The sequence below is a fragment of the Mustela putorius genome, unplaced genomic scaffold (genome assembly GCF_011764305.1).
Source record: "Mustela putorius furo isolate JIRA1106 unplaced genomic scaffold, ASM1176430v1.1 tig00003942_pilon_pilon_pilon, whole genome shotgun sequence".
NCBI classification, from domain to species: domain Eukaryota; kingdom Metazoa; phylum Chordata; class Mammalia; order Carnivora; family Mustelidae; genus Mustela; species Mustela putorius.
Window position 1 is genome coordinate 11,921,170 of NW_025422087.1, and position 13,016 is coordinate 11,934,185.

Genomic DNA, 13,016 nt, shown 5'->3' on the forward strand with positions numbered 1-13,016 from the left:
ATTATACGCTGGTAGGAGCCTATGTTAGGCACTAAGAATATAAAATGACTGACACAGCCCCCTTCCCTTACAATCCAGAGAGAGTAGTAGGCAATGAGTAAGTAATGCCACAAATACCCTAAGGTTGCAGTTCTGAAACAGGCTAGAAATCAGGGTACTGAGAGGTAAGGTGTTAGTTCCCCCTCCATCACTCATGGGTCCAGGAGAGGCCTGTGTCAGGTGGGGCTCCTATTCAAATAACACTGATGGCCTTCACTGTAGGAAGCCATGTCTTAGGGTAGCTGTGTGATAGATGGTCACTAAAAACAATGAGGAAAAACAAAAAGGCTAAAAATGCAAAAATATCCAACAAGAAACACAAATATATTCAAATACACAATTAAGAAAAAAAGTAATACTAACATGCTGTGTTCTTACCCCTATTGTTCCAAAACTTTCAGGCTTTCTCCTCATCTTTTTCTTGCACAGGTGTGTCCATATCCATTTGATCAGGTACCAGAGAGACTTGGGGCTCGGGATGACATTGAAGGGAGTAGGCAGAGTACCACCTTCTTCAAAATAACTCATCCAAAGCTTTGTTCTAGCGAATTTCCATTCTATATCTGCATGGTCCTGAACGGGAGAATATGACAACAGCTGACAGGTTTCTTAATTATTAAGGTGATATAAACCTCACAGAGAGCTTATAACTTGACTTGGAGCAGCTCTTGGAACATTAATTAAATTGCTTATAAAATCAAAGCTGACTCCCAGTGATAGTCATCTAAACATTTCCGATGATGGTTTACCCTGGTAAAGAGTCAGCGCTCTTGTCAGGTTTTATCCTTCCTTCTTCCATGAAACAGACATCTAAAAGAATTCCGTGTTAAAGAGACTGCAGTGATCAGTTATGACTTGAAGATAAATTTTCCTTTCCTGCACTGTAGGCTTACATTAATTAGCTCAGCTGCACTAGATTCTGGCCATAAACAGGCCTTTCTGTCTTACCCAAGGCCTAGAATCCCTGTCTAGGTAACTGCCACCTGCATCGATGCTCATGGCTTAGCCTTCTAGTGTTTCTAAGAAAAGTCTTAGTTGATATGTTTCTGTGTGAAGAATTCCTGTCCGCCTTTAGGCAAGAGGCACAAATTCAGATAGAAGTTCCTCTAACAAATGAAGAGTAAGGCCTCTGACACAGCATTAAACCCTGATATAAGCTTGTCCAAATGGTACCAGATAGGAGTGTGATTGGTGCCTGCCTAAAATGTATGTTCTAGGATTTCATTTTACATTTAAGGATTTTAGGATACATTTTAGGATTTCAAAATAGCTCATTTTAACCCATTAATATTAGAAAGAAGAACTCAGATTTTAGAGTAGAAACATAAACTTAGACTGTGCTTCCCTCAAGTATTTCTAAATGGCTATGTGCTAATGAATATCTGTGTTGTGTATACATTTTTACTCTGAGCAATAGAGATGTTTTGTCTAGACACTGGACAGATTGTGCTTTCAACAGAAAGAGCATATCTAGAAAATGTGTGGCCCTCATTGTTGCTTAGCAAATGTTTGATGGGATTGACCGATCAATAGACAGAAGCAGAGAAGCTCCAATCTGCCCGCCCTCACCATTCTCCCCACTTCCTCTCCTTTATTTCTCCCACCTTCCCTAGCTTTCTTTCTAAACAAGCTTATAGATTCTGCAGTAATGAAAAAAGGTATTTATTGTTTGCTGTTGTCATGGAGAATCGGAGTCAGTAGAATTGGCTTAAGGTCATAAAAAGGCTGTCACTTTGATTAAAATGTTGGCCTGTGAGTAGATTCTGTTCCTTCCGATTCTCCTGGAGGCACAAATTAAGGATTATCCTGACCTCATTATGTTCTCTTATGGCTATCACAAAGCAGACTCTTCCTTTGTTTATGATTTGGAATTCTGAGAGGGTCTATAACAAAATCTATAGCAAAAAAAAACTGAAAATGAAATGTTCTATGCTGATGATGCCCCAAACCACCATCTGTTACCCAGGTGCAAATCAGAGTTGGCATGTTCATGCTCCAAGGAGCCATCATGCCCATGATGCTGAGAGGTACACCCATCTCAGGTTCTCAGTGCCTGTTCTTCTCTCAAGTAGTTTTAGAGTTTGAGCTAAACAAAAAGAGATTTGAAGATCATTCTCACCTCTTTAGGAAGTCACCTAGAATAATATATCCCATAAAGAACCAAAAAAAAAAAAAAAAGTCATACTATTCTTGATGTTCTCTTCTTGATGAAATCAATACATTTGATGTTCTATAGGATCCAAATTGTATATATAGTTTCTTTATATGTAGCTTGATAATTAGAGACTTTCTAATATTTTGGAAGGGTGGTCTGGAAAATAGAATCCATGTTTTGCAAATGTGTTGACCAGAGAAATACAGAACTTCGGAAGCAATTACATAGAGACTATCTTAAGAAATCCATACTTACAAGTTGCTTAAATGAAGCTCCACAAATTCATTATATTCACCTGCAAATCCTAGGACCCTGGTATATACTATGTAAATACTTAGTTTGTGAATAAGTAGATAAAAATCATCTATTCTTGTGTTCTATGCAGTTTTTCATCTGTGACAGGCATCTTGCCCCCATAAAGATAGTTGAAGTAAGATGCAGAATGCTGCTTCTCAAAATAACTAATAACATTTCAGCAATTTAGCAATAGACACAAAGATGCAATATAATTGTAGCTATTTAAAGAGATAATTGTGGTTATGAATTATGCTTATAAAATGCTACTTATCTCAGGTATAAATACAAAAGACCTAAATATATTTTATTCCAGTATGGGTTTGTTCAGTTGCTATTGCTAATGGCCATTGACTCCTGGGAAGTTCAAGGAGACAAAGGGCGTTACCTTTCTTATTCATTGCTGTATTTCTAGTTCCTAGAGTAGTACTTGGCAACAGAAGTTCTCAATAAGAATTTATTGAATGAATGAATAAATTAACTAACTTGTTTGGATTCTAGCGTTTCAAATAAGTGTATATGGTACTGTATACCCCGTTGTAGAATTCAAGGTTACTCCTACATTGCTTTTTCTGGATTTAAGAAATTGAAAATACTGTGCAATTTTTCCTCAGACTCCCCTCAAGGCTAGCTTTTCTATCTTGCCAGGCTGGCAGGAGTTTTGTTATACCTAGACTCAGGTTCAATGGTCGGAGACAATGCAGAGTGCACAGGGTGCTGCATAGAGATAAGCCACTTGTTCATAACTCATCCCTCCCCCAGTGCTTGCCATCACCAATGACTGCCTGTAAAGATAGATTCCATCTATTTTATAATCTTTCATAATCTGGCAAAACTAAGTTAGTATGTAACCAAATATGGTACAATACTGTTTAGAAACTTCAAATTAACCATTCATATTATAATTCTGTTCTGTCTTCTCAGTAGCCTATTAGAGACTGTTTTCTATGATAAATAGGATAGAGTATGGCTAGAAACAACACATTCTATGGGGAAATATATGATCTCCCTGATATGAGGAAGTGGTGATGCAACATGGGGGCTTAAGTGGGTAGGAGAAGAATTAATGAAACAAGATGGGATTGGGAGGGAGACAAACCATAAGTGACTCTTAATCTCACAAAACAAACTGAGGGTTGCTGGGGGGAGGGGGTTTGGGAGAAGGGGGTGGGATTATGGACATTGGGGAGGGTATGTGCTTTGGTGAGTGCTGTGAAGTGTGTAAACCTGGTGATTCACAGACCTGTACCCCTGGGGATAAAAATACATGTTTATAAAAAATAAAAAATTAAAAAAAAATAAATAAAATAAAATTAATCAACTTACAGCAATGAGTTGGTAAGAGTTATTCATCATAGCTATTAACATGTTGAGTAGGACAACCAGAGAGATGACATTGTATGTTCCAAACATGGTGGCACCCACAAACTCAGTGAATTCATGCTGTGCTTTGACATTGGTCACATATAAGTTGATCAGCCCAAATATTGACCAAAACAAGGACTGGAGTGTCTCAAATAATCTGGAAAAAAAGAGAAAAGGACACTAATAGCTATATTAATAGAACTATTATACAATAGGTTATAAAAATAAAATTGATTCCTATTACATATATTTACTTAATTTAAAAATTAAACCTAATAAAAGGTATTAAAATTACAAAATTAAACTTAATAAAAAGAGTTAAAAAAATTATTTTCATCATATAGCCCAAATAGTGTACTTCATTTTCCTAAGAACCTCGAAAGCTATTTAGTTTCTTAGAGGAGGAAATTTGACCCATAGCCCGTTTTTGCCTGGCTCCTGAGGTAAAAATGGTTTTTGCTTTCCAAACGGTTGGGGAAAAGAGCTATTTTATGACATGTGAATATTTTATAAATTCACATTTCAATGTCTATAAGTAAAGTTTTATTGAAACACAGCCACAATCATTTATTGATGCATTGTCTGTGGTTTCTTTTGTGCTAAAATAGCAGAGGTGAGTAGTTGCAACAGAGAACATTGGGCCTACATAGTCTAAAATATTTACTATCCTTTTCACAGAAAGCTTGCTAACCAGTGTTATAGGGCATTGATAGCTAATCAATGATACATCCTCAAACTTAGTCTTTGAAAGATGTCAGTGCATTCACGTGGTTTTGCTTCTTGGTTGTAGAAGGACTAAAAATTATGTTATCGTTGTGGATTTCCACAATTACAATTAAAGTTGTACATAGTTAATCCTGTAAGACGGCAGATGTCAGAATGCTCAGGTAACAAAATTTGCTATTCTTCCTATTTCAGGGAACACTTAATTCATTCCTGCCAATGAATGAACTCTGGTGTTTTATTGAAAGTAAAGTTTCCTTAACTTACTCCAGGAAACAAAATAAGATAAAGAGTCTCTGAACCTAAATGAAGAATGGTTTGTTTCAGCAGGACCATCAGCTTAGTGTAATGTAACCAAATGATAAAGAATTTTTACACTCTTTGACAAATGGTTAAAATAAAACTTTAATCACATTATTTTATAAAAACAAAAACAAAAACTATTCTCATATCAGTCATGATGACTAAGGAGGTAGGATTTCAGAAGTCAAGTGACCCAAGGAAAGCCAATCCATATGAGGCCGGCGGTTAATGGCATGGATTGATAAGAAAAAGATGAACCCACACTATCAGATTTCCTTTCTATATAAATTTACCTTAGAAATACCAAGAGAATGAGGAAGTTGCCCAAAGGAGCCAAAATGACAGGAGTTATGATAGAGAGTCAGGGACACTGGAATTATGAGAAGCCAAAAGTTTTTGAGACAGCACAAATGAAGGAAGGGAGAACTGAAGAGAAATAAGTCAGGTAATAAGTAAGAAAACACTGAAGAAAATAGACTTGGAATAGATGACTCAGATTAACATTGGTTCTCAGAGTAAACGATCTTAGAGTCCAGACTTATGTCATCTCCTACTCTTCCTGAAGCCAGGCCTTGCTCTAGATTCTGCCCCTGCTAAGATCAATCCTTGCTCAGAGGATCAAAATGCTATAATCTTGTGCATGATTCTTAGACCAAACTCCTGTTCCTTGAAACCTTCCATGAATTTCTGGTCTGTATAACTAGGAGAATCTAATGATCTCTTAATTGGCATTCAGGACTTCTCTTCTTGAGTTTATTGCTTTAAAAAAAAAGTAAACAGTTTCACATTTTTAATTGTTTAATTAAATTTTAATTATAAAATATGTAACTATTTATTGATTTATTTTGCTATACCTATTCAACAGCGGAGCAAGTTATCATAAAATGATAAGGGGGCTGATCTGATCAACTTCAATAAGCCTTTGTTTTGCCAGCAAGTATGTGCATCATGTGAGGCGCTGATCATGTATTCTTAAAGGCCAACCCAGATGTCAGATTCTAACACTATCAGGGAAAGTTTAATCTAATTCCTTGGCCCTAGGCAAAGGTTACTCTAAGTTATTCTTTGAAAACTTTCTCAGGAAATAAGTAAATTTGATCAGGCCATAAGTTTTTTATTTTTAGTAACTTTGAGGACAATTTCTAAAATTAATGACACTGTCATTTGGATTCAATGTAAAATAATTTTTTTCTTTCTTCCTAAATGGTATGAGTTCTTACCATGAGTATACAAATATAATTCAGCTGATTTTCCCCTGGTATCAATAGCAGTTCAGAGAGAGAGAGCTGGAAGTTACATAATGTAAGTGCTATAATAAATTATATAAAATGCCACATAAATCCCTTACCAGTTGCTTTTTTGAATGTTCAAATAAAAAGTGTGATGTAAAAAAAAATTAAAATTAAAATTAAAAAAAAGTGTGATGTAGAATAAATTGATTGCTATGGTTGAATATTACTGATTTGCCTCTGTCTAAAAAAGAACTACTAATTATTAGAGAATATTAGCAAACCCGTCATCAAAAAATTTATTTAGGTTTTTAATTAGAATTTGAAAAAGAGAACATTCAAAATAAGGTGACATCTTGTGACCAATTCTGGATTCATTTTTATTTTCCTTTTCTTTTCTTTTTTCTTCAGTGAAATGAATCAAAAGTGAGATGTGAGAATAGTTCCACTTAACCAAAATATATTTACTATTATATTAATTAAGACCTTAGTGTTTCTTATTCATATTTTTATGTTAATTGTTATTTAATTATAAGGAATTTAAAAAGCAATCTAAGTTGACATTTTAAAGCTACTGCTTCTAGAAATGCTTCCACCATTAGTGATTCCCAAAACTATCGACAGCAAGACTGCACATAGATTGAAAGGTCATTAGCTGCAGTGCATCTCAGACTACCTTTATGTGACAACTATTTTCCCAATTCTTTGGTGAGATAAGGACAGAGTGGTTCTGAGGATAAAACCACACTTAATTAAATGATTCTTAGCATAAAGTTCTACTTGACTAGAACCTGACAATTTCTATGGTTTAATTCTATAGCATTATCTTCCTAAAGATAACATTTTTGTCTCTTGCTTCTTAAAGATATTTCTCAGTTGCTACTTTAAAATATTAGCTTGCTTCCCAGTTAAATACTTATAACTAGATCAACAGAACAAGTAAAAAGGTAATATATCCACAGTTGAGGTTTCCCCCACCCCTTGAAATGGAAATGATGAGGAGACATAAATTAATATAAGACACATCTGGCTATTTTATTCTTGGTTTATAGGGAATAATGCAATTAAAACAAAAGAAGTATGCTTTCAGTTGGCCAGTTCCAATTTAGAGGAATATACCTTCAATAAACATAAAAGGAATTTTCTTAATGAGCCAACATCTGTCATAAAGCCCATGCCCCTCTCTTCACAAGAGTCCCTTAACCAGAGAATACTAATTTAAAATTGTATGTAGAATAATGGAAGTGACTGAATATTTGGTTTTCTTTTTTTTTTCCTTCCTTTCTTTTTTTTTTTTTTTAGGAAGCTCAAATGTAAATATTTAATTAGAAGGAAAATAAAAAAAAAACATACCAAACCGTGAATTTTGAAAAGCTGACAAATATTCCCAAATCAACTATTTTTTGTTTTCTTTGGTATCATGCAGTTCTTCCCACATTAAAGAGAAAACAACCTGGAAGCATGAAAAGAGTAGGGAAAAAAGTGTCTATTCTCTGGTGGGGAAATCGAAAGAGAGACACAGAAAACACAGCCTGGGCTCTGTCCACTGGGAGCTCACAACAGTCAGGAGGGGATCAGGAAGACATCCTGGAAAAGGCAGAAGGCAATTTTGCCGTGTGGAAAAGACGTTCTGGGGTGAGAGAAGGATATGGCATATTTGGGGATTGACTGGTAAATGCTGAAGAGTAAACTGTTTTGGGGGGGGATAGAGAAAGATGAAGCTAGATAAGGAAACAAGGAGCAGATCATTGAAAGATCTGGTATGTCATGCTAAGGAGTTTGGTAGTGTCTGGTCAAGAATGAGAAACCATGTGGACACTTTAAATGGAGGAGTATCATAGTTCAGAAAGATCACTCAGGGAACAAGATGAAAGACATATAAAAGAAGGCAGAGGCCAGGAGTAAGGAAACTTTGATTTAGGCATGGGTGGTGAGCAAGGGAAGATGGCGCCAGGATAACGGAGAGCAAGAATAGACTATTGACTGCATGTGCAAGGGTTGGGGAGGGAAGGATCTAGAATAAAGCAAAAGTTTCTGATTTAAATTTCTGGGTGCGTTGTGATAGTACTGACTAAGAAAGAGCACTAAGGAGGAGGAAGAACAAATTTTTAAAGAGACTGATAAATTTTCCTTGGATTTAAATTTTTAGGAAAGATGTATGGAAAGGCACCCATAAGACCGCTGGACTTACAGGTATCAGGGAGAGAGGTCTGTGCTAGTGATAGGAATGTAGGAGTCGTCCCTCAGGACATCTGGGGTTGCATCCATAAGCACACTTGAGTTTTCACAGAGATACTATAATATGGTCTGAGGATGGTCACAAAGACGATCACTATTTAAAAGCAATAAGTGAAATATAATTGTCAGAGAACAGTGAGAAAAATTTGAGGAGTAAGAGACACAATATAAAGACATAGTAACATTGAAATTAAAGAAGGGCAAGATTTCAAAAGTGAAAGTGTTAAAGGGTCAAACAATGCAGACACATTCAATAAGCTTTAAAGAGATACATATCCCTTGACAGGGGGGATATGGAGGCTCTAGATATTTTCTAGAGCAGAGTTCGTGGCCTGATGGAAGCAGCAGCCAAACTGCAATTGGGTGAAGAATGGATAAGAAGAAAACAAGGTATCCTGTTCAGGCTTCTTTTCAGGATTGTTTGGATGTAGGGAAGGCGGGTGACAGGGGTGGAAGCTAGTAGGAAACACAGGGCTCAGAGTTTCGGCTTAGGTTTGCACCCTGAATGGAAGGAGTAATAAAGAGGCACCAGGGAGACATAGGTGGGAGATAATGTTCTGCCACTACTAATAATGATAAACAGATGTAGCAATTTTTTTATTATCATATTCTATAGCAGGCACTGTATTAAGTGCCTTACATGAAGTATTATGTTTTTCAATCCTCAAATGGAATAAGATCTCTGAGATGGTGGATAGTAAAAAAAAAAAAAAAACCCAAAAAAACAACAACAAAAAAATCCAAACCAAAACAAAAAAAAAAACTTTGGAATTTATGGAGTAATATAAATTATAAAAAGAAATTAATAAAAAGAAATTATAAAAAGAAAATCAAAGACCAACAAAAGCGAAGAAATAAGCTGTAGAGGGCTTTGCTAGACATCCTCTTGCATTGACTGGACCCATTATACTGAAACAGGGTCATCAAGGGACAGGTATGCCTGTCTCAGACATTCTATATATTCTAATATATTAATTATACCAAGAATTATTGCTATATTTTTTTTTAGTTTTTGAATAAAATAATCCGTTGTTTGCCGACTTACATTCCATGACCTGGGGAAAAAATTCAGGTAGAATACCTGATTAATTTGGGCTGAATGATTTGGGCCTATAATATTTAAGATACACAGTTATCTGTTGCTTTTCATGATAATAGAAGACCGTTGGCAGGCATGCTAAAATAATACACGATCCAAGCAATTCAATACATTTGCTTCTAGAATGCAATTTATACTAGATAGTTTGCCTCAGGCTTCCATAGCAATGACAGAGAATAAAATTCGTTCATAATATGTAAACATTTACCATAATATGTAAAACAACAGTGTGATTCCTGGGAGCTCTGGGATCATACATGAAGATGGGGTTAGCTGCAAATGATCAGATGTCTGAGAAGGGGCTGAGTCTTGGAACCAGGACTCTTCCCTGAATGAAACACAATGTGGGAGGTAACTCAGTTCTAGGTGTTGTGCGGAGGGATACGCAACACACCTAGAAAATGCGGGGGGCGAGAGTGGGGGGTGTTGGCCAGACGTTTGCATCAGGGCACGCAGTGCAAAGTGACAAGACAATTGGGAAAACCGGGCTGAGCAGAGGGGCTCTCCATCAGAAATCAAGAGACAGACAACAGAGAGTGAGACATACAGCAGAGTATTTAGGATGTTTGTAAGTCGGAAGCCTGAGGTTGGTGGGATCTCAGCTGTCAGGAGCAAATGACCACATCAAGGAGCACAAATGAGTGGGGAAAGATTAAGTTCAGGTATCAACACTAAGACACAATCCAGGGCCATGCTAGTCTCAAGGACGTTGCTGCAAGGGGTTTCACCGAATCCCTCCTGTCCCGGGTCGGAAAGGGCATGAGGAAAACGACAAGGCTGAGTAAGTTGGTCAGGCTGGAGAACTCCTGGCTGAGAGCAAGGGATGAAAAGACAAGGGGAAGCTGCATGCCCTTTTGTTTCCTCTATGACTCAGGGTTTGTATCAAATCTATTTCTGGAAGGATCTGAGGCAGCTAAGGCTGAGATTAAAATTCTATGTGCAAAGAAGCAGATGTGGATTACTTAAAATGGCGTTTTAAATATTAGGATCAAAGATAAAACATACAGAAGTGAATCAACAAAAATACTGTAGCCATATGTGACTTACTTTATATGAAGGAATTGATTTTTCCTACTTGAGAAATTATTGCACTTGCTTATTTAACATGAAATTCTATAATGGCCAATAAATAGAGTCTGATTTTTTAGTCACCTACAAAATGAACATGTATTGTTTAGGTATTATGTAGAGGAACATGACCTAACTTCTTCATTCATCTGCTAATTAACTGTTTATCACAGTTGTCTGGTGATCACAGTGGGAAGGAAATGGACGCAGGTGTGCAGACTTTGCGAGCATCAGACATAGGGCCATGGACCCATGCTGTCAGCAAACCTGCTTGAGAATGACCAGAGGTTGGCACTGAGTGAGGACTATCACTCACCAGATATAAAGGCACAGAGTTTTGTGTGCATAATTATAGTGGCCTAAGTTAGCCCGGGGTTCCTATTTTGGATTATTTCTCCATCCTTAGGGATGTGTGTGTGTGTGTGTGTGTGTGTGTGTGTGATTAGAGAGTAAAGAACATGTAAAGAGACTTTCCTATCTGGAAAACACTGAAAGCTCAAGAAATACTTGAATTTTCTCACATGATTGGCCTTATGTATATTCTATCGTTTAACGAGCTTGTAAACTGTCAGTAGGGCAGAGGTTTCCTCTTTATTTCTCATTTTAAAACTGAATATATAGCTTTCCTTTATATGAGGTCATTTAAAAAAACCATTTTACTAAAACTTAAAATAAATGTTCTGGATATATATGTATTTTAATGTCAGAAGGATCCATTCATTCACAGCCACGTTAATTCTATTTTCTGCATTAAGCACAATTTTCTTTGCAACCACTTGTCATGGTTCAAATTCATAATGTAATGCCCTCTGAATTCTGCACAATGTTACCAATAAAAGCATCTGTTCAACTTACGTTGAAAATGCATTATTCTGCTTTTCACATCGTATGCCTTTACAGCTTAACCCTTTTGTTTCTTCATAATAGAAATACAATTGATTTAGGCCGTTTGCGAATGCTAGCAACACAAGGCAGTATATGAATAGAAACTTCAAAATGTCCAGGAGCATTCTTCCCAGAGATATTTGCAGAGGCCCCAGATGAGAATTTGCAGTAAACAGCGAGATCAGGCGCAAGGAACTGAAGATGTTTGCGATGGCAAATAAAGCTTCAGCCACCAGGGTGGGATGCCACATGTCCCAAGATTCTCGTGGATTAAGTGCACTGTACTGCAGAAAAAAGAGAAACACAGGGAAAATAAAACAAACGCATACATGTGACTATGTCAAGTTCAGGTCTGAATGCTTTTACAGGTAGATGCAGCACTGTGGTCTGTCGTCCTTCATGATGGTGGCAGCAATATTCATCTACACAAAAACAAGAGTTTATTAAAGACATTTATAATGTATAAGCTTTAATCAAGGTGGCCTTCCTGGTCTGTCCTTGCCATTGTTAATATGTGAGTTACATCTAATCTTGACCTTTCCGATTGAACTTTAAAAAAAAGAAAAGAAAATGTTACATTGATAAAAAGCTGATTTTATATGGGGAAAAGACAGCAACATGATAGCAAAGAAAGCTATGTTATAAAGGAAAACTACTAAATTTTGAACAAAATTATTAATGGTTTTACTTATTATATTTGACACATTTGCCTAATCTAGATGAATGCATGTGGGATATAAATTACATATAAACGAGTGGAAGTACTGGTTCCTTGCCCTGGAATAGTAATGACCAGTATGGGCATAACTGTCAGTGCCTTCTTTGTATCTGTTATATCTTAAGTGCATATAAAACCCAACTTGGAAATCATCCTGGAAGTCAATGGATTATTAATTATTTTAATTTAACATGTAGAGCATCTGATATTTGTTAGAACATTCCTTAATTAGATAAAGTATGTGATTTGAGAGAAATATTTGCTATTTTATTAAAGCTCGACTAGCAATTATTTAAAAAGTAAGACTAAGTTAATTAAAATGCCAGCTTCGAACTATCTTGACACTGTGCTACACAAAGAGCAAAAAGAAACTCATCCTTTGTATTACTGAGGTAAATTTCTATCATTTTTTAAAAAGGATCAAATATGCTCTTTGAAATACTGTTATAGAATCTATGATTAAACCTGTATAGGAACCAAACAATAAATTGAATTCTTTTCTTCATACACATCCTTAAAAAATATGTCCAGACAACTGGCTATTTTTCCTAATAATCATGTTAGAACAAACAGCTCTTCTGTATGAGTCCCATCAGAATATCAGAATATTTCCATTCCTATTATATTGCATTTTATACCAAAGACCTTTACAAATGTTAATTGATTCTCTTGAAACTAATAGATAGTATTTTTTTTTAATCTCCCTGGGGAGAAAATACATCACGAGCTTCTGATTTTGTTTAACACTCAGAGTCTTGCTTGAGTGACAACTTAAAACAATCAAGTTTGTGCTAGAGGGAAATTATTTTCTATTTTTAATTTTTATTTTATAAACATATATTTTTATCCCATAAGTCAAGCAGAGAAAGACAACTATCATATGATCTCCCTGATATGAGG

The 13,016-nt window shown here is 36.0% G+C and overlaps 1 protein-coding gene across 1 annotated transcript in view; it reads right to left on the reverse strand.

Moving 5' to 3' along the window:
* Positions 1–13,016, reverse strand: part of TRPC4 (transient receptor potential cation channel subfamily C member 4) — a 199,969-nt gene that overhangs the window by 16,546 nt on the left and 170,407 nt on the right. The window contains exons 6-8 of the mRNA XM_004779530.3: positions 11,369–11,682; positions 3,815–4,010; positions 418–612 (exon numbers count right to left, since the gene is read on the reverse strand). Of these exons, the coding sequence (XP_004779587.1) occupies positions 418–612; positions 3,815–4,010; positions 11,369–11,682 (705 nt within the window). The remainder of the gene's footprint in view (positions 1–417; positions 613–3,814; positions 4,011–11,368; positions 11,683–13,016) is intronic.